The sequence below is a fragment of the Nothoprocta perdicaria genome, unplaced genomic scaffold, assembly GCF_003342845.1.
Source record: "Nothoprocta perdicaria isolate Ctin4 unplaced genomic scaffold, notPer1 scaffold_15, whole genome shotgun sequence".
NCBI lineage: Eukaryota > Metazoa > Chordata > Aves > Tinamiformes > Tinamidae > Nothoprocta > Nothoprocta perdicaria.
Window position 1 is genome coordinate 2,880,595 of NW_020454649.1, and position 22,872 is coordinate 2,903,466.

Here is a 22,872-nt window from a genome sequence, read left to right on the forward strand (position 1 = left end):
TAAACAAGTATATAAAGTGAAAATTTATGTAGTCTGATCCTGTGAACAACAATCTCTTGCTGTGCTATGCCCCTGAAAGTCACTCCCGTATATTTGGTCTATTCGAGTCCTCCACATGGTCCAAGTCCTAATATTTCCCTAATCACACACACACACACAGAAATTATTTTGCAGTAAGATTCAATGTCAATTTACAATCCTGAGTTTCAATTAGACAAGATCATTCAGCTGTGTAAGACTGAAGACTAAGGTATTAGTGTGCCAAGGTCACCAACACTACTCAGGTACTTCTAAGACGGCCTGCTCTTGATCCAGCTCCACCAGAGGAGCTTTGCGCCTTGCAGAAAGGGAAGGTCCGGCTGAACAGCAAGCGGACACATCCCATGCCAGCCAAAATCTTGTGTCCTKTTGTAGCTTTGCAGCTGTAAGGACTGCACAAGGTGTGAAAACTGACCAAAGCAGGGTTTTGAACACCYAGCGATTGCATTCCTTGATGAAAGTCAATGACGAGCATTTCTCTGATTTCCTAAGACAATACTTTTTACATTTGAGGACAAGCAGGGGGAAATATCATCACCTTCAATGCAGGCCTCAGACACTTAAAAATAAAGAGGAAAAATACCACCTTATGTAAATAAAAGCATATGCTCTTTTTTTTTTCTTGAATTAACATTATTTGCCACATTTCTGCCTTCCTGCAAAATTTTCAAATTCTTTTGTATTCGACTGGATTAATGGTTAGTTGAAACAAAAGAGACCATCCATTCCCTTTTGTATGGGCGTAGATGAAGGCATGGACAAAGCGTCAGGTGAAAACAGCACGGCCCATTCATTTCACAGGAGTGAGGTTGCTACAGGTACAGGTAAGAAGAGTAACTCCAGAGGTCTCATTTCACACAAATATAGCACAAAAAAAAAAAACCCCAACCCCCCCGCCAAACAAACAAAAAAAATCCTAGATTATGACAGTATAATTCAGGATTAAGTGTGACACATGCAGTTTGCAACTTGTCAGCAATCAGCAAGTCTATCTGAAACAAATCAACACAACCCTCTATTAAAAAAAAATTAAATGAAGAAAGTAGGTTTCCCAAAACAAATCCTAAATGTAGATATTGACAGCAGACATTAGCATACTCTTCACATCATTTTCAGTTTTTTTTATTCTTCAGGAAGTTAGATGCTGTCATGTACCTCTTGTTTACGCATTTCAAAGATGTGATGACAGCAAACATTTTAAGGAACAAAATCTGAAGAGATATTTTTACTTTCAGGCAAATATGCTTTATATGTAACCACTCTAACCATTTTTATGGTTTGCCTTTTTATCCATTTTATYCATTGTCCCCATCTCAAAATGCCAAAGGTCTCCAAGAACACATCTGATGTTTTATTTCAATTTGTATAAACAAATATTTCTTGTCTCATTTCTGTTAAAGGAGATGTTACTGAATGGTACAATTCAGTTTGCATGCAGGCTGTTGTAAAGAAATRGAATTAAAAAAAAACTGTTTGTTTGTTTAACCTGGAGAAAAAGTTGCAATACTTTCATCTACTTGCATAGAACAGGAATGGTGGAATGGACTAATCCCCACACACATGACTTATTTGGATAAATATTCCATACTTACATACAATAGCACCTTCCAATGGCTCCCAAAAGAAATCTGTATAATATACTTACTTGTAAAATATATATATATATCAATCATATAAAAATACTCATGCAGCCCTTTACTGTGGCCAACTAAACAGCAGAATTCTGCACAGCACACAGCAACCCTACAGAGCATCAAGAAGACAGAATGAAGAACAGTATATCGGCTTTTAAATTACACTGGGAACTTGATGGGTAGATTTAGCTATAAAAACAAATAACTTGTTGAATTATACTATTAAGGAAAACATATATAGTTTTTTTCTTCTTCTTTTTTTCTTCTCCTTTCAAAGTTATCTGGAATCGCTTGACAACTTCGGGAAAAAAAAATCATAGATAACCATCCAAAACTGTAAATTCCTATGCAATCAACTTTGAACACAATTTATCAGTGAAAGATGTCTGCAAATACAGAAAGGGTATAAAAGTAATTGCACTGTAAAACAAATTCCATAATCAAAAGTTTCTTCTCTCACCACTGTACGACTGATGTTTTCTGAACTTATGACATCTGAGCAGGTCAAAGTAAAAATAATTTAGTTGAAATTCTCAACTTAGTATTAGCAGCAGATTTAGGCTTGCAGCAGATTTAGGCTTGCAGCATTTTAATTATGGCTGGTGCCTTAAACATAGTCCTTTGAATCTTAAAATAATAACAGCAAGACAAATCAGTAACACAAACTTCCAGAATACTACTGGCAATTTATATTCTCACTAGGTTCTGTAAATGTAGCTAATTCTGTACAAGCACACACAATGCATATTACCACATTTATATATAAAAAAAGAAAAATAGCCATTTCTGTTCATCTCAATTTCAGGCACATAAGCCTCCAACAGCTTTACAATAGAATATGTATTTGAAAATGAAACACTTTGTAGTTACCTTTTAATATTATCCATTGAAAGTACAACATTATTCAACAAATACTCAGCGTGCAAAACTTGACCTTTCATTCTGGAACCTCTGTGATATCAAAGCTAGCACTGTCTGCACAATTATCTTTGGCTTTAAGTTATATAAAACATACCTCAGGGGATCTGAAAAAAAAATTTAACATTCTGTGGCACCGAGAAAGAGAGAGATGAGATGGAGAAACTCATAAGTTTGGACACAATTATTTTTAATAAATTAGAATACCTCTATTGTTATTTCTTACATAACAAATTTGTTTTTCACTAAATTTTGTTTCAATCATGAGGTTGATACTTCATCCTTTATAGAGATCTTACTTGTTCAGACAAGTTTATTCTCCATTCTGTGTTCTCCAAGGCATTAGATTAAGCAGTAATCTTAAAACACTGGGAAAAAAATGCATCCACAGGTTAAATTTGTTTTAATGAGATTTAATTTTATGGACTGTCAGATACTTGTCAATACTTTGAGATATTGTGTCTTTCTCTAGGATCTAATTTAATCTAAGTCAAAATTTCCTGCCATTTCTTTCCCCCATTCATCTCCACAGCAATCTTATTCTCCTCACTGCAGCTCACAGAAAAGCCTAAATATAGAACTGTCAAGTCTGTGATGTAACTAAAATCAGACTAAAACTTATTTGGGTTTCTAACTTCTTTGGTCTTAAGTAGAAACATTCAAAGTCTATCTCAAAATCTCAGTACTATTTCCAGCTAAATCAGATGGTACAACATGACAGAAAGTCCTTTGTAAACTGAAACACTTTCTGTGCTAGCAGTGTAGTTTAGGCCCTCAGTGATCTTGATACTGACCACAACTCACAGCAGGATTTTACTTGGTTATGATACTTGCATTCCTCACTGTAAAAACTGTGCTGAAATAAAGCATCTCTCATTCCCTTTTACATTTAATAAAGTGTTCTTGTACATTCCCTTACAGAAGAGATTGATTATTCTTTTCAAATGTTATGTGCCATGAATACTAAACATACAAAGAATTAGAACATGTTAACCTTATATTTAAATGTCTCTAGTTTCAATATAAAAAACAAGACCTGGAAATGAACAAAAAAATGAGAATTAACAGTTTTTCAGGTTATTTCAAATAAATTAAGTATTTTAGCTGTCCATCTGACACTACTTATTTCCTCTACATGTACGTGGGATTGTTTTTCTGTAACAGAATTTTAAATGTTGTCCAAACAGGAAGCAATCTTCACCAAGTTTAACCCAAAGTAAGTCGCATCGGATTCTCTATGTTGGCTTTTAAGGTCTCCAAAAACTTTGAAGCCAGTTCATCATCTACTACCCGACCATCACTTGACAGAGTCACTGTCATGAGTTGATGTTGCTTAAGTTTCTCATTCCCTTCTTCATCTTCCACAATCTTGAGCTCTGGTCTGGCTCGGCCCACAGCTAGGATGCAGGCCTGTGGAGGGTTTATGACTGCAATGAAGTCACTGATGCCGAACATGCCCAGATTGGAGATGCTAAATAGAAAACAAAAGTATTAGTAATGTCAAAAATATATATATGCTATATAATAATCTATAGTCAATGACTACTATGGGCTATCTTCTGTCCCAAGGCTACTCTTGTTTATTGTAATAAACCTGAACTGGACACATTCAAACTCTAAACTGTTTGGAATTCAGAGAGGGATTTTTTAAAATGCAATTTTTCCACTTATTCACTCTCTTCTATTGCTGGCTATAGTAAGGTAGGCCTATATTCTTGCATTGCAGCATAAGAGACACAGGCAGCTGCAGGATTTCTGCCGTTTTGGAATAAGCAGTAACATACATAGGCAGATAACTGCTGTCTTCCCAAGGAGGCAGTAGATAGATAGCGGGTTTCCAGTCAGCTACATGATCTCATATGTAATTTCAGTCACTTGAATTCTTACCACAAATAAAGAAAAACAAACAAACTAGTCACTCYTGCAAACTTCCATGAGCTTTCGCTGCTAAAAGGCTTGTGAAAAATAGATTCTTTAGACCATCTTCTACCACATACTCCAGAGAGCTGAAGCTTGGGCACACTACTGTGTGTTACTGAAGTATTTGTGCAGAAGATAGTGTGAATTTTTTAATAACTAAGTGAAAGCTTAAATTTGCAAGAGTAAAATGTTGACCAATGCTATGTTTGTCCATTACACTGTTGGGAATCTGAAACTAAAAAGCGAGCTGAGCAACTGCAACTCTGTATAACTACATTAACTCTAATGTTTGCTCAAAGCCGCTAGCTTTTATTAAACTAGCCCACTAGCTCTTTTTKCTTAGTTTATTTTATAAAGAAGTTACTAACTGTATAATTGAACTAATCAGTTGTAGTCTGATTTTAAATCAAGCAAGCTTTTACAAGACTGTGCAAGAATATATAGTGGAACATCAGAGGATAAGACAGCTATAAACTCATAGTGCAAATATTGAGTACTGCTGGAGACTTTTACCTAAATGATCCCCCCTGATATTCCTCCGGTAAGAGTTTCCCATCTCTTGCTTTCTTTGCTAGAGCCTAAGAAAATTGAAAGACAAAAAGGGAGAGAGAAAGGAAATGAAAACATAGCAGGCTCATTCTTTTTGCTTCTGTAAAACATTACAAATACCACACAGTCACAGCAAAAGACATCTGTTTTTTAACTTAGACAGRCGCATTAGCAACAATTCCACTGTAGTTGCAATGATTTGATAGACACTAGGGCMGATTTTCCCAACTACAGTGGTTGTTTAATAAAACCCGTCCTCTCACAGTCTTTGCACCACAAAAAAGTTTGTCATTTTTCCCAGGTGTTTAGATGACAAGCATATCTATGATATACTGATGAGACAAATTCATAGTATTCTTCCTTATGTACTTGGTTACAAAATGTGCCACTCTCTAGCAGATGGATAGAAAGGGAATGTAATTTTTCCAGCAAAGCATTTATCTACCTAAAAATGGCTTTCTAGGAATTCRTCTCTCCCCAACCCATGGTCCTGCACAGACATGTGCCTTCTACTGTGTCTCTACTTTAAAGGAATTCCACAATTGATTTTAAGGATTTCCTCTCTCTCCTTTCAAAAAAACTCTCTGTTGCTTTCCAGTTATTTTCTACAGACCTTCTAGGACCCTCCTACCCCCCACACTTTCTAGGAGTTTTCCATGATATGTCTCAAAATTTTAGCATCATCACTCCATGTTTTCGGAATTCTCYACTTGCAAGATATTCCCATCCGACTTTGAATGATTCCCCAGCTGATATCCAGGTAATCCCTGTATCTACTTTCAAACATATGACAACCTGCTATCTAGGAAAATCCTGCTCTGTTTTTGAAGAGAAAGGTCTGCTTTGGCCATTTGTCAAGAAAGTCAGCAAAGTGGTAATATAGCTACAAGTGAGTACTAAGGACAAAAGGTGCAGAATAAAGACATAACAGATGAGTCTAGACCATTAGCGCTTAGACAGAAATTTTATAGTCAGCAGAACAGATTAGTGTCCAAGATAGTCCACAGTGAAAATGTGTGAACCTAGATTAAAATTGTGCTACAAGTATCTTGGGAAATACAATACCTAGTTAATTCTTTTGTGGTTAAAAATACTAGTCCAATGAAACTGAGCTTTTTGGTCTCTAATAGAACTGTAATAATTCTAGCTGTCAAAATATTAAGCGTTTTTTTTTTTGTGCAGCGGTTACTTGAATAGTCTGAGAATATAGACCAAGAATAATCAATTCATTTCACACATGTCAAATTGCCTTGCTTAGTCAATTGATTTTAACCAGTGGCTACATAAAAGCATCACATACKTCCTCAGCTCTTTCATCAGCCAATTCCCCTCTTTGTTTCCTTCAAAATTTCTTCTTAAACACTTTCTGAATAATGGAGACAGTGACATGTTGAAATAGCTCATAAAGAACTAATAGACTTTAATTCATCTGTAAATAATTAGCAAATCAGAATGCAACAGTTAAGGGAATAGTGTTCATCAGCATGATAGGGTCAGTATAAGTATAATGTGTATGTGCAGTAAAACTGCTGAAATGATGAAAATATGGTGACTGGATACACATGACCTGGAAATAAGTTAGAATTTACATTGAGCAGAAGGGAACATAAAGAACAGACAGAGCAAACATCTGTCAAATGCCTGAGACAGAGAAGCAGACGYGGATTCACAACCTATTTACATGTCTGTATATTTAATTCAGTAACTCAGGAGAGAAGTTGAAAGGAAAAATTAAGCTGGTGTGGACAACTAATTTGTCCAACTCATCCAGCCTATGGAATTCTTTTAGATTAGTGTGACCTATGTTGCACACATTCTGCTTGAAAGGAARGGGGAATGCTTACCTTTGAGTGGCCCTATTAAATACAAAGCAAGTATACATTCTCATCGCAGCAAATGTAGGACAGCCTACAAAGAATACTGTAGGATAATCTTCTGATAGCTCAGGTTTGTAATACCACATTACAGTAGCACAGATACTGAGGATGAAAGTTAAAGAATATCTTATCCTTTTAATAATACTTTTTATTCTATTTCTAATCTCAGAGTACATTTTACACACTGCATCTAGAAAAAAAAAGAAACATAACTTGCATGGATCTAAAAGTAGCATATTACAATCTTGAAGAAATTTTCTTGAAGAAATACAGAAATAGCTTTCGATCCATTCCGAAACTGGTTTTTGTTACTATTTGTATGTATCTGGGTCATGCTACCTTCTCTGTAAGAAACTACATAGCTTTTATATTCCTCAACCTACTGTACATTTAAGACCCACCTTTGCAGAGGCAGCAATTTCCTGTATTCCCTTGGCAGCAACATCTTTTATGACTGGTGTAATGAGACCACGGTCTGTTGCCACAGCAATAGAGATGTCAATGGTGTGCAGCTGCCTGGGGCCCTCTCCACCCCAGGTTACATTCACATCTGGCAATTGCTGGAAAAGAAGGAGAAGAAAATGGTACAGCTGTTAAAAAAAATAATGGCGCAACCAATTATCAAGGAAAAGGAAAATCCTTTAAGATGCATAGTTATACGCAGGCATTCGCAAAGTAATTAGTGCATCACAGACTGCTGTTTGCAAATGAAGGCTAAAGAAGAGGTCACATCTGTCACTGGGACTGCACTTAGTTAAACAAGAAAAAGGATAAAATCACTATGAGACTCTAAGAATAGATCTGCGTGATTAGCTTGCATCTACTTAAATCTATTTGTCCATAAAGTGTGAGGGTATGCTGCAGGCGCAGACAGTTTTTTTAGTGCAGCTGGAAAACCAATATATTAACAGAAACCTCCAAATTCCTTCAGGACTCTCAGATGCCACCTTAGAATTGCCCTGTATGCAAGAACTACAAAGCAGTGTCTGTTCCCTTCCCCAAAAAAGCAGCACCGCACATGGATTTTTTTGTTTGTTTGTTTTTTTTTGTTAATGGACTCAGAACTAAAATTCAGATAACATTGATGATAATTTCAACAAGGCCTTTGAGTTCATCATATAGAGCTGTATTAGCTCAGGGAAGGAAGCCTGCAGGTGAAGTCCTAGGTAAGAGATGCAGGAGGAGCTTGCACTCACTAATGATTACACTAATCATTACAAGCTATGCATTTAAAACACTAATCGTTACAAGCTATGCATTTAAGGCTGAACTTCAAATGCTATTAGGTGAGAAAAAGTAAACCTCTGGTTTTGAATTCAAGGAAAAGCAATTTTGAGAAAAAGAAAGGAGAGAGGAGCAAATGTATCTTTTTTCCTCCTTTTAGGGTGGGTAGGCTAAAACTGTGATCCTATTCATACTTGGGAGAGTCTTATGGAAAGCTCAACTGGCTTTTAAAAATTAAGAGCTTTTTCATAGTGGTTGTATCTTGCTATCCAAGTGGATATCATTATATATTACTATATAACGTCTTCAGCATCAAGTTTTCAAAATGTTAACTACTAAAAGTCTCTGGCTTCAAGTTTTCCTTACTTTATTTGGTTAAAATGTAAAACCACTGCACGAAACACTACCCACAACCATACACTTGCACGCTTTAGAAGAGTCTTCAGTAAGTATTGCCAAGACTGTAATAAACTTCTCATTTGTGTGATACTCCTGCAAAGAGCACCCTTTCCTTCAYGTTTGGTATTGAAGAAAGAAATGGTCCCTTCCCAAGCAGGAGATTTTTAAGAGAGTAATAAACAGTATCAGAATTCTAAATTTGCTTTATGAAAGGAGGTAAGATGGATTTAAGACTGATAAGATTTAAGCACTGATAGTATAAAAGCAGAAGAGCATGTACAAAAAGTTAATAATCAAGATTTTATATAAGAAAAGCTATGGCAGAGATTATCCTGCTCTAACTATGGGGGTGGAAGAATAAACCTCAGGTTGTTACAATGACATATATCTTCATAAAACTGAAGATGTGCMCTTATATTCCAATTGCAAGCTATACAAACCAGTGTTGGCATGCTCTGTAACCCAATAAACAATCCTAGAGCTGAAAAGTGAAATTAGAAAATTATTAACTGAAGTGCCTTGAAACAAATGAGAATAATCAATCTTAAAATTGGTTGCCAAAAGTTGTGTCATAGGTATCATCATTYAGAATTTTGAAAATCATGATAGTGAAATGTATTTCTAAAAAAAATATTTATTTCATCTACAACGACTTACACCTCCACTTTTGTTAGGGAAAAGGCTAAATAATCTAATCTGTACATTTATAAACTGGCTTTAACATTTGTCTCAACAGAGGCAGAGATTTTTCCATACACAGATAGATCTTTTAAAAAGATACACAAGGTGCTGTTTATACACAGATAAAATAAGTTTTTAATCAAGTTCAACTTAATTGTGAATTTTTTGGATCACAGTTATTCAAAGCTACCTTGTTATTTTAGATACCTTTACAGGTAAAGTTTCTGGCTGAAAACAATAGCAAATAATTGAAACCACARCTTTGAAATCTGAGAATCTGAAACATTATGCCTGAATGAGAGCGACTAGGTCCAAAACATTATGACAGAAAAAATTATTTAAAGCAGAAGAGATAGAATTCTATAGCATTTATATGCAGAGTAAAAAGCTTTTGCAGAAGTGTAAATTCCACTGTCGTGCTTGTCCTCGGTGACTAAGTAAACATATAGATCAAGTATTAGTATTTAGTATAATRCAACAATGTGATGTGAGCAGTTATGAGAAAATGTGTTTGCTTTTCAATAATTATTTGAGGTACTTATCTTCATTTTGTATCTGTTCTACCACTATGCCTATGCAAGTCATAAATAATGTTTTAGAGAGACATGAAAATTGAAACAGAACTAGGGTTATGCAGAAGTATAGTAGGGCTAAACAACATATAAAGGTGAAAAGACCAAGTTTAAATTACCAGAAATTCCTTTTCTTTCCCTTTCCTTCTACTATTATTACAAAATTACATTCAGTAACTTGTATATAGAAGATCTCATATGAAATATACTAAGCAGCATGATACTTGTAATAAATGGTTAGTTGCTAGACAGGTGCCTTGTTGACTTTAATCAAATTAATGAACCTCTACAAAATTTAAATAAAAAAAGCCACAAGGATTTGGTTTATTAGTTTTATTTCTTTTTGCATCAAAAATWTTCCCTTTATTCTTTTATTGCATTGGTTTGGGATCCAAAGCTATTTCAATCTAACCTCAGCAACATACGTATGATAGATATGATAATCTCTAAATCTACTCTACCTAAACTTCCCTAGAGAAAAGTAGTAGACCAGAACTCTTAGTTCCTATTCTTCAACAGCCAAATGCATAAAGGAAGCGCAACTCTTCTGTCTGCAAGTTACTCGAACTGCAGAGCAGTGCTGCAGTACATGTACAAACACAAAATGTCTTCAAGCGGGTGTTGCGTGATCCAAGCCATGAGGAAAGTCTGGCTCTTCTAGTCTGTAACACAGCTAGGACATGCAATCACTGAGGAATCAAGAGGATGTAAAGTAGCACAAATGCACAGCACCACCAAAACTGCAACAAACTCTGTTGGGAACCTTGGGGATTAAGCATGCTCTTGCTGCAAAGCTCATGACATGTGAGAAATCTTTTTGACCTATCAATGTTAATTAAAGAACAGTTACTTCCTCATGAGCTTTGCAAATACTGGCCTTTAGCCTGGAAAGAGCTCTACCTAAAAGTTCTAAAATTAAATGTGAACTGTACTTAAAACCAACATTCGACATCTAAGTTAAGCTATCATAGCCCTTTCTTTTTACAATTTGGAAAGATGGACTAAGCAATAAATTTTTAAAGTGATTGTACTTGATGCACTTTGGACTAAGGAGGAGTGAGTTCCAAAGCATGGGAGTTCTCCTAAAGACTGATCTCTGAAACTCTGAGATTTTAAAGAGCTAACTGGCATTGGGAGTATTTTCCAAGCAGAACAATCAACACAAACGGGAAGGCAACTCACCCAGTTCCATCAGAAACAGGTAGGGAGGTTAGGGAGACCATGAAGCTTCATACCTGCAGATTTTCTACGCTGCAGACAGTGTGCAGATCTGTACTCATGCTGTAGGTTATCAGCAGAGCTCAAAAAAACTGAGACTCTACAATGAAGACTTAGCAGCTCTGCTATGATCTCATTYATATCTCTATATACGCTCACAGAATATTTCTCAATAACCTAATAGTTTACTATAAAGCATATTAATGATAGTTCTTTATTTACTCACCTTCAAAGTAACTGCAGCTGCTTTGATAATAAAGTCATTTACAGATACTTTAATGTCATCTGCAAAAAAAAAAAAAAAAAGGAAAAAAAGCCTTATGAGCAGTGATTATCACCATTATGCTATGACCCAGGATTACAGCGTTTCAACAAATCTGCTGCAAAGAAACAGAATTATCAGAAAAAAATAATAAATAGCTGCAGTTACTCATCTTCAAAGGACACTTTTTCTGTGCAGGACAATAAAAGTATCATTCAACTACAGTCTCCTGACCACAGACATTCTTCCTATTTTCTTGATATGGGGTTGAAAAGCTGCATGCTTGATGTCACTGATTTTCAGGGGGGGGAAAAAAAAAAAAAAAAAAAAAGAAACCTAGAATTAGTGGAATTGAGCTAATCTTTGTCACTCAGTTCAAACCCTATCAAAGGTTTCCTGTGGACCCCYACAACAATTTTAGCAGCTATGAGACAGAAGTATTGGCATCCAGTAGCTGTTACTGCAATTGTGTATTTGGCAAGGAAACAGTGGCACAAAACAGGATGTAGGAGAGGGTGGGTACTATGGAAAGAATGAAGAGATTAATAAGTATATTGTGGTTTTGATAAGTAACACATTAATAGCAATTCCTTCCAAATCTCCTTCATTATATACAGACAGTTCACTCTTCACTCTCCCACTCCACCTTTCCCTCCAAGCACACATTTAGCCTGCAGGAGGAGGCACTCACGTTCAACTTTTAAACATGAATGGAAAGAACAAGAAAATCACTCAGTCAAAGGAAAACACAACCTTTTCCCCCTRGCTGGCTCCCTAAGTAAATCCACGTTCCTCTTCTTGGACACCACMATAAGAAACACCACCACAACACAGACCCCACTGCTGCGGATGGACCCCTTATTAGAGACAGGGGATAATTTACTCCCCAAAGTGAATACCAGACAAACGTGCACAAAAAGCAGTGCCGACCTAAAATGAAGACAAACTATGTCAATCACTCTAAACTTCAGAAAATGCATTAAGTCTCACTATCATGACTTACTATCCATTCATTTACACCCTTAATTTACGTAATTTTTGGCATAGAGCCATGYAACATACAAATTCTACTTATTTTTATATAGCAGAAGAAAATGCATAGAAGAAAAGCTATCTAGCAATTTATAACACAAGCTAGGAAAAAAAAAAGGCTAGATTTGTTCTAGCCATTTTTTAAAAGCTTTAGGAGACTAGGAGGACTAAGTTTAATCATATGTGACAAGAGAAGCAAAGCCTACAGATATATTAGAGTAATTTTATACTTATTACAGCATTACTCTGAAAGTGTATGAGACTTGCACAATAATAAATGCATTATCCTCACAAAAACCAACTGTATTAGTCTACTGTCATGACTATCAGCCTCACACCTCAAGAAGTATAGCTACTTCCTTTTGGAGAATGAGTCATGGCACATAACTGATACATGTCTTTCAAAAACCTTTTATAAAGATAAAAGCAATCTGAATTTAATTCTAAAGTGCAATTTTCTTACATGATCACTGATTAGGAGAACTGAGCCAAGTATCCATTTGCCACAGAACTGACCTGTGATGATAACTATGGGTAACAATCTACTTAGCAGGTACACATCAGGCAACCCTCTGTCTGTCAAATATATCTGACACACTATAGACTTGGGGTATTTTGATTGGTATATAATATTCCTACCTTTGGGCAAAAAGTGTCACTCTCCACGAGGGTGAAAAGACTATGAAAATCCTACAGCTACAGCACAACTGACTGCTGTATTTTACCTAACTTCATGAATGCCACCTTAAGCTTTCAGGTTATGTACTGCCATATGGGAGAGACCGTGATCACTTCCATTAACACAGTGTCACCAGGAGTGACATTGTGGACCTCACAAATAGAAGAGAGTATGTGCTGATTACCAGCACCTAGCAGAGTTCCCCCCAACACGAGCATTCTGGTTCCCAGACCTACAGCATGTTTGACAGGAAATCATTATGAAGTGCTCTCACACTCGTGAAGGGCTCATGTCTTATGCTATAATGGCCCACCAAAAATCCTCTRTATTAGGCTACCTACAGGAGCAACAAAATAGCATAAATTACTGATTTTAGAAAACTCTGGATGCAAGCAAATCTTTATTATATTAATAAAGAGCCTTTATTAAATCCCTTTAATCTCTCTCAGAGAGAAACAGTATCAGATWCTTTGCAAGACAAGCATATAACTAGATGAACACTTATTGGTGCCTAAAGTCTAGCTGATGTCTCTGGCTATAGAGCATATCAGGTCTCACTCAAGATAACCTTGAAAATCCTTATCCAGACACATCTGCGTGATAAAGATAAGCTGTCCTTGTACTCTTGTTCCAATACTATCCTCCTTTGAACTGTTTAAAAGAAACAAAAACAAATGAACACAAAACACCAAAAAGAAAGATAGATAAATAGCTTACTGGCCGTATCACTGAAATACCAAGTTGCTTCTATGAAGTGGAACTTGGCAGAATAAATGAGAATCAACTCCCAACTTTAAATCAATGAAATATAGATTCCAAAGTCATGAAGGCACTTTTGATCATTAATAAATTATTGTTTTAACGAACTTAKTTAAATATCATTTTTCTTTTATTACTAGTATTTGTTTTATTCACGCTGTGTTTAAAACAGATCTACAACATCTTCAAATTACTACAKCTTCTACAAAACAGCTACATTCAGAGAATATTACAGCTGCAAAAAATACTACTCAAGTTCAAAGACACCAGATTTCAAGGCTTCCTATGAACCTTGAACCAGTCATTTCTTTCAACAACTGAAACTATGGTGTGACATTAAGTAGATACTCATAAAGCCATGCACTGTTTTATCACCTCTAATTCCTTGCTAGAAAGAAAAAACGAAGTAGAAAGCTTCTAAAAATCATCTGCAGTACTATTTATATTTATCATTTCTGTAAAAACAACATTTTTTACATCTGTCAGATTCAATTTAATTCACTTCAAGCACTAGCAAAACCTTAAATGGGGAGAAAAAAAAAGTAAACCACACACACACTACACTTTTATTTTTCCCAATCAGATTGATTAAAACTCTGTGTTTCTAATTACGTATAAAAACATAAATTTATAGTTAAAATTTCATCTGTTTACTTTATTTAATACTTTTTCCAGTTTTAAGTTTTAAGATATCACTTAGCTACAGCATCTCAACAGAGACAGACCTCAAGGGACTGTCCTCTGGAACCTCTCCTATGACTGATTAGGGACCTGCCAACTTCACTCTCCTTAGAGCTCGTGGAAGCCCTCTCAGCCTACATCTTTTCCCTTTTTCTTCAGTCTAATTTCCTTCTCATCATTTTCAACAAACGCAGCATTTAGACACACATCAAATATGCTGCTATTCATGTTTCCTCCCCCACCATTCTTTCAAGCTGTCTTTCTTGTCAGTTTGGATTTCCTTCTTCATCCTCTCAGAGGCTTCACTAAATGCACCCATATTACCACTCTAAAGTCAGGCCCTCYTTATTCAGCTCCTCCTTTCTCTTTCTTGATTTTTCAATGCTGTTGCCACACTTTCTTAATCATAAATAGTATTTTTTGTACATTCACTCATTGTAAATCRTAACTTCTAACTGAACATTTTTCCCCAGAGGTTGCATAAGATGTAAGTAATACCTAGAAAAGATCTAGTTATTAGAATTACAGGGTACTTTCACCATTTATGACAGCTTTACGTTGAACTTCAGGGTGTGCAGCAATTCTCAGGCCTGAGCCTAATTTGTACAAGTTGCAGCAACATCAATRTAAGTCGGTTTCTCTGTCCCAAATCCACACTTGCCAACCACTAGAGCAAATGTCTTTCAGTTCAGCAAATTGCTTTTCTTTTGTGGAGTTGTTTGTGGCCAGCATGCAATTTGTGTATTTTCAGGGAAAAAATATCTTAATATTCATATACTTTAACCAATATAATGAAGAAATAACACTTTCCAGAGAATATTATAGAAATAAGGAAGAATTACTCTGATTAGTAGCATCATTATGCATTGGATGACATGCATCCTTTTCTAACCAAGGATAGTCATACTCATTCAGTACTTGAAAGACTAAATTTGCTGTTCTTTTCTAATAAATTTGATGAGCAGCCTAGCAAGACTAAACTTCAATATTGCACTGAAAAGGACTGAGCATGAGCATATTTTCATTTAAAGCTTTCRATCTTTATTCTAATAATTGAAAATTATCCTTAACATGGAGAATTTGAGCTTTTAACCATGGAAAAGCTGAACACTGTGAAAGAGAAATTCTGTGCAATTTGAAAGTTCCATCTGGATAGAATGAAACAAAAACCTAATGGATAACGAGTAGCCCTGTGCTAAACTGCAGTGGTCTACACCACTGCATTAGYTGGCAAAATAACACCTTTGTCCTCCTAGCCCTCAATAAGGTGTCAGGGAATCTAACACGTCAGGCTTCTAACATATGGAACATCAAAAAAAGATCATTTGAATATCATGTTCTGCCCCCACAAAATCTTTAAATTCTGGAYATGTGATGATGTAAACCAAATAAAAGTACATACTAGTCCCATGTATTAGAGTAAGGTGAAGTAGTTAAACCACCAACCTTTAGCCAATTCTTTCCTCAGTTTCAAAATAGCATCAATGTCACAGTCAGCGGCAGCATATGCATGAGGTATAGTAGTTTTAGACTCTGTTAATCTCTTAGCAATAACTCTTCGGATGTTGCTAGCTGGGATTTCTGTGAAGGCACCCTTAAAAAAAAAAAAGTCATATGCTGTATTAAATATCAAGAGAAAAAACACACTTCTTGATGCATTAGCAGTATCTCCTCCTGATGTGGAACAACTCCTAAATATCAAAAGCAAYGTATTTCAACTACTGAAATTAATATGATTTATATCAGGGAATGTGCAATTACAGTATATTGTATACAGATCAATGAAGCAGATTATATAGAGAAAAGATAGGTTTGTTTTACAGCCTAGAATAAATCCAGGCTAGATTTAACACTTCAGAGAAACAAACAAGCTGTATTTACATACTAGAGTATGCAACATACTCTTTGCACCACTAAGTCCTTCCCAGCCTCATTTCTTGACCTTCCATCAACAGACGTTACCTGTATTGAATGAAAATGAATGAATGAATGAAATGAACACAAAAATAAAGCAGGATTCATGCCTCTCCAGGGTCTGGAGAAACATACTCATCCTCCAGGAATTAGGGGGAATAGTTGCACTGTTGACTTTTAAACCAGTTGCATCTTCCTCTTCGGGGATTAAAATAAGCAGTTGACTTGCCTCTTTCTAGGCAGAAAAGCAATGCAAACTTTTTTACAGCTTCAGTTTGCAAATGACACAAACTATCGAGTAGATTGTATTTCTGAGAGTTCTGCAGTTTGAATTACACTGCTGTAGAATTATTTATACATGCTAAAATTGCAAGCACTGGTCTTGGCATTTGTGTAGCCTCAGTTTCCTTCCTTCTCTGCACATCTCCTATAGATACACAGGCAGCAGTGACAACATTCAGCTGCAAAAAAAGTTGAGGACTTAACAGAAACGTTACCGGTGGAGGAGGTTTTCCTGGTGTGGAAAGTGGTGGAGCTGCTGGCCTTGGATAAGCGGAAGTCCCAGCTGTTGCCGGTGGAGCAGAAGGCACCGTGGTGGCCTGGGGAGGCGCCGGCGGAGCCGCGGCCCGCACTTCACTGCGTCTGCCCTTCTGCTTCTCTTGCAGGAGTTTGAGAGCATCCCTAGGGATTAAACAGACAGGGAAATACTGACCAAAAAAGGAAGCTATTTCAAAAATTGCCAAAGTATTATTATTTTATCACTGTCTAATTAGCCGCTTTGTTACATTTGAAATTCTGTTGTCAAACCAAACGTTAAAAAGGTGATTATTTTTAATTGATAGCAATTTATGAAAAAAATCAAGATGTCACGAGAGTCATCAAAAAAAAAATTCTCAATTTCTCCGAATGAAAGCGTTAGAATATGTGCTAATAAAAAGCATTTATGTTGAGATGCATAATATCCATTTTCACCAATTGTCAGTCCACAGTAATTTGTGCATTTTGTTAACAATTCTCATCAATATCACGGTAATTCAGTCTACCTCTGAGGCTCAAATAAAAGTCATTTCATTTATTATTTGTGATCACTTGCATTCATGCAATCAATTAGTTGTGATAGGTTCCCAATGCTATTTAATAAATAATGCTCAAAGGAAATTAAGCCATACATTTGCCATTCATGTCTTTACACATTTCTGAAATAAAAATGCTCAAATATATCATATTCTATTTAAAAGGTATCAGCAGGTCACTAAAGAACCAAGGACCAAAACTGAATAGCATCTGATTCAGTTCCACATATGCCTGAACCGTGTCTGCTGTGTAAGCATTCTCCAAGGGTCTTTACAGTGATGTGTAAAGACACCACCACAAAAACTACCCTCTCGTGGGCACAGTCTGATAAAAAGCTCCTTTTGTTCTGTGCAATACCAATTACTCATAGGAGCTGAATTGCTCCTATTTATTCTTTTATCCTCAAATACCTACTTCAGCAAATAATATTAAAAACAGAATGACCTCAGAAGGCAGTCACTGCTAATAAAGTTATTACTTGCTTTGCCAAATTTAAATGTCAGCCAAATTTGGTTTTGAAATTCATGTAAAATAAGTGCTTAAGTGTTTATTATAAACTAATAAAAAGTGTTTATGATAAAATAAGTATTTAATGTAACTACTATAATGGGGGAAATTCTAATTTTCACTAAGTGAAAATCATCCCACAGCATTAAAATTCAGAGGAAATCACAAAGTAATTACATGACATATTGCAACACTCCTAGTTAACATATTAGAAGCTACCAAATATTGGTTGAGCACTTTAACTTGATAGTAGTAGGACCATCTGCTTGCTGTATCACTTATACACAGAATAAAGACATTGTAACTTTTTATGTATTTCAAAACAAAGGAAAGGTTTTAAACTACTTCCACATTCCATAATGCAAATGACATAGCAAACATGCTCCTACCTACTATTGCCAAGCCAGAATGCTTTAGTGATTTTGGTAGCTTTCACAGTGCCACCTGAAATCCTCATCAGCCACATAGAATCTGTTCCAAGATTCTCTTGGTCGGTGAAACTCATGAGTGAGTACAAGACAGTAAATTTCTTACAGTGGGTTTCACGTGATTTAGCTGATTAAGAGGAGGCATAACAATGTTATGAAAGCCACAGGTGCAAGACCGGGAGCCTGCAAATAAGCAGAGCTGGAGGATACATCAAAGCACGTCAAATTCTGTGCAAGTCGAGCAGGTAGATATTGCATTTGAATTCAGAAGGGTTGCCCACATGGTTCCTTTGGAACTGCTGTAGAAAAAACCCTCTCAACACAGCACAGGAATGGAGAAAGAGGACAAGCAAAAGAAGAGCAGAGAGCATCCCCTGGTGGCAGCTGCTTTTATTAAGTTGTCTCAGTCGTCTTCCCCCGAAGCACCCCATTGCTCAGCTCAGAGGAGGCTCCCTGCAAGAGGGAGAAGGTGCCACTTACGGATTTTCTAGTTATCACTGCGCCGGGGGAGGCAGCAGAGGGTGGCACTTGTACCCAGGCGAATGAGGCCTCTGATGGTGGCCAAGAGCCTCGCTAGGCGGGAATGCACAAAACCAGATTCCACTGCACGTTCTCAAGAGGCTGCATTTTCAAGGCTGATTTTTGAAYACAAACTCCTGGGGGGCATTTGGGAACCTACACACAATTCAAAGACTGTGTTCACTCAATACCACAAAATAATGCACTGGGTACAAGTTCTGCTCTCCAACCACAAGAGGTACATAGTAAGGAAGATGGTAGATAAGTAAGTTGGCATAAAGTATTAAAATTACTTTTGGGACAAGTTTTRTAAGATATCTCACAGCAGCAATTCTTCTTAATATATAAGCTGAAGGGAAGCTTGAAAGTCACTCTAGTAAACAAAGAAATTACCAATGAATTCAAGGCACTTCCATTTTCAAGACTTCCAGGAATTCCCTGAGAATTAGGAGAACTAGAAAGAACCAGGCTTAAAGGTAGACAAGGACCAAACCATCAGGGACAGACAAGAGCTCCTTAAGAATCTTCACTGCCCTTAAGAAAGATAACTGATTGTGCCTGTTATCAGTTACAAAGTCAATACTATTCAAGGTGAATGAAAAAAATATTTCAAGTGCAAAACATAATTGAAAACCTGTTATCAACACAGGCAGGGCCAAATGCACTGAAAGTTCCCATCAGGAAACTCAGTTACATTTACAGCCCTATACAATACCTCAAAGGTAGAAACAAAAAATAACAGGGATATAAGATCAAGCCAAGGGTCACTGACATTGAATGAAAGAATTTTGTATTCCTGATTTTATTAGGAATTTTAATTTCTAATTTGGATGAGAAACTGATTACTACAGATTACTAAGAGCATTATGCAAGTTAAATTAAATATTATTCTACTATTCAAAAATGGCACCTTTTCGCTGTGCAAAATTACAAACTAATTAATCTATTCAGTAGATATGGAATTCCATGAACAATCAAACTTGGAAGTCAGTATCAGAAACAGAACAGTACTCAATAGATCCGGTTTCAAGTGAAGGCCCAAGGAAAGCTTACTCTGTAACACGTAGAGGGTCGCAGGCAGGGCTGCAGTCAGTAATGGAGATCTGTACTGAGAAGGCAGTGAATAATTATCTGTCTACATGGCACTTTGGAAAAGRTAAGAAATGACAGCCTTCAGAGAGCTGAGCGAAGAGAAGGCTCATTACCCACTGCAAGCATATTTGTGATAATTCAAAATGATGAGAGAAGTCACAGATTCAAAAGTAAAAATTAGTAAGTCAAATGAATCTAATTGTGACTGATAAAATACTGAGCTCGATCTTCAATACATTCATCCATTGTGCCACAGAGGCACTAAAGGGAAGAAGGGAGGAATACTGCCTTGCCGCTACAAACAGCGCAACCAAGCAAGAAGAGAAAGGCAGAGAAATTGCCTTGCACAGAAATACACAYGTAGAGAAAATGAAATACCAGCTTGCTAAGGGAGCACATTCGGACAGAGAAAGCTCTCAGGTGACGCCTCCTATTGCTGTTACAGTAAGTTTTATGTCAACTTAAATACAGAAAGCTGGGCAGGRGGGAAGAGCCTACTTGCTTGCACAGCTTATATTATCTTCCTTTGCTGCTTGTAATCCAGTGACCCCAGCTCAACGCTCATTATTTAAACTGGCAACACTGCCCCAAAGGCTTCAGTTGGCAGCATCCTTAGAAATGAAACTGAGAGTCACGCAGCTGTGTAACATGGCACACACTTTGCTAACTTGAGACTCATGTTAGAAAAAGTATTCCACTAAATATCTGTAGCAGCTCTCAACAAACAAACAAACAAACTCTAGCAATGTTTAATTTCAAACTGTACCTAATAGCATCATCTACAGATTCTAATATTTTTTCAAAGGAATGGTTTAAATTGCAGCCTGTATCTTAAAACTGACATTTCAAAGTCAAAATCTTTACGCTAGTTAGATAATTATTACAGCCACAGAAAAATCTTTACTGCATCTCCATGACAAGCAGGGAATGAGGGAACGTTAATTAGATGGCTCAAAATCCTAGAGGGTTTCCACCTGCCACAGACTAGTCATACACCTTAAATTACTATTACACTTCTATAATTAACAAATCTTTCTGATAACGTTCTGCTGTTACAACATGATATTTTATCCATCCAACTCTCTATTTTACCCAAATTTGGTAATATAGATAGGAAAAAAAAGGGAAAAAAATGGAAAAAGCAACAGACTTCCACTGTTTACTTCTCTATTCAGCTGCAAGTTACATTGATCTGCCTCTTTCTGCAGCACCAAAGCTATGGAAGCTAACAAGGTCTGTGTAGGTCAAATTCTGATTGCTCAAAAAAGTTCATGAAAATCTTCTAGGTTCAAAGGAAGAAGTAAAGGATAAAAGGCTATTGATTTATTGCACTGTCTACTTACTCTTTCGTGAAGATTCCTCGGGGCCCTGTAGGTGTAATATTGCTTGGATCTAGTCCATGAGTCTCYAGAATGTTGCGAGCTGCAGGACTTAAGCGAATCCTAAAGAAATGAAGAGGAAAATAAGCTATAGTAACAATAACATTAATTCCTTTCATCTACTGTATATCAAAAGAAATGATTAAATACACCATATGTTGTATTTCAGAACCAGAGAAAAAGACTCCTGGGAAAGCGATCTGCAAAAAGACTGTGATTCTAACACTGAGGTCACACTGAGCTCCTTCATCAAGCTCTAGTACAAGATCTCCGAGTTACTCATCTCTTATTTGTTTGGGCAGTTGCAGTAGCATCATTAATTTAGACTAGTTTTAATAATGCCATTATCTTTATTCTAGCTTCTATTTCAGCTTCTAAATTTATTTTATAGAATTGATCAAAACTCTTGAAGTCTTTTGGACAGCAAAAGTCATACAAATATAGCTGCATGATTCAGTACTTGCTTTAAAAGATTAAATATCAAACTCTCTTACAGTCAAATATTTAAATTATCATATATACTAGTAAATATGTGCCTGTCATTTTGTCCTGGGCAGGATATGCCCAGGCAGGATATGCCTAGTAGTAACATTCCAGGCAGAAACGATGCCCAGCCAAAATAAATAAATAAATAAAAATAGACAACGGATTTAAGAGATTTCAACACTCCTAGACACAAAAGTGTTAACCTTTTGGTTAAATACTAAGTACGTAGTTTCAAGTGTTTTGCCCAAATTTCAGAACAGAAGAGAATCACAGAATGGTTGGGTTTGGAAGACACCTTTAGACAGCATGAGGCTCAAGCTGGGTCACCTAGAGCCGGCTGCTCTGGTGTCCAGACAATTTCTGAATATCTCCAAGGATGGAGACTCCACAGCCTCCCTGGATAACTGGTTCCACCTGTTAGTCATCCCTATAGTAAAAAAGTTTTCCTTAGATTCAGATGGAATTTCCCATGTTTCAGTTTGTGCCTCTCGCCCCATGAGTGGGCACCACTGAAAGGAGTCTGGCCCCATAATCTTTACCCTCTCCCTCAAGATATTTATACCCATAAGATTCCCCCTCAGCTTGCCCTTCACCTTAAGGGGTCACAGCTCTCCCATATGAGAGATGCTCCAGTCCCTTAATCACCTAACTGACACTTCACTGGACCCACTCCAGTAGCTTCCATTCATTACTTCCTAAAGGAGACAATATTTGCACCMCAACTAAATCTAAAAACTGTCCATTAACCCTTGTCCAAAAAGATTAAAAAAAAAAAAAGTCATTAATGCATTGATGTTCATGTGATTCCATTCTTGAATCCTGGGAGACTTAATCCTTTTAAGTACTTCCTCCTGTAATGCTACAAGGTAACATTTGGGCAATGACCTCAGTTAGCTGTTTCCATGTGTCTTCCACCTTTGTTAAAASAGTGTAAATGCTGATAACAGAGGTAAACATTGCAATTCAGACACATAAAGTCAAAGAGGTTAATACACGCCCCCCCCCCCCCAAAACTGCCACAAACCAAAC

General features: G+C 36.6%; 1 protein-coding gene across 1 annotated transcript in view; it reads right to left on the reverse strand.

Moving 5' to 3' along the window:
* Nucleotides 1–2,043: 2,043 nt before the first annotated feature.
* Nucleotides 2,044–22,872, reverse strand: part of PDHX (pyruvate dehydrogenase complex component X) — a 33,870-nt gene continuing 13,041 nt past the window's right edge. Inside the window, exons 5-11 of the mRNA XM_026034676.1 lie at nt 21,322–21,420; nt 16,856–17,039; nt 15,891–16,038; nt 11,258–11,316; nt 7,339–7,497; nt 5,025–5,089; nt 2,044–4,062 (exon numbers count right to left, since the gene is read on the reverse strand). Of these exons, the coding sequence (XP_025890461.1) occupies nt 3,798–4,062; nt 5,025–5,089; nt 7,339–7,497; nt 11,258–11,316; nt 15,891–16,038; nt 16,856–17,039; nt 21,322–21,420 (979 nt within the window). The 3' untranslated portion in view covers nt 2,044–3,797. The remainder of the gene's footprint in view (nt 4,063–5,024; nt 5,090–7,338; nt 7,498–11,257; nt 11,317–15,890; nt 16,039–16,855; nt 17,040–21,321; nt 21,421–22,872) is intronic.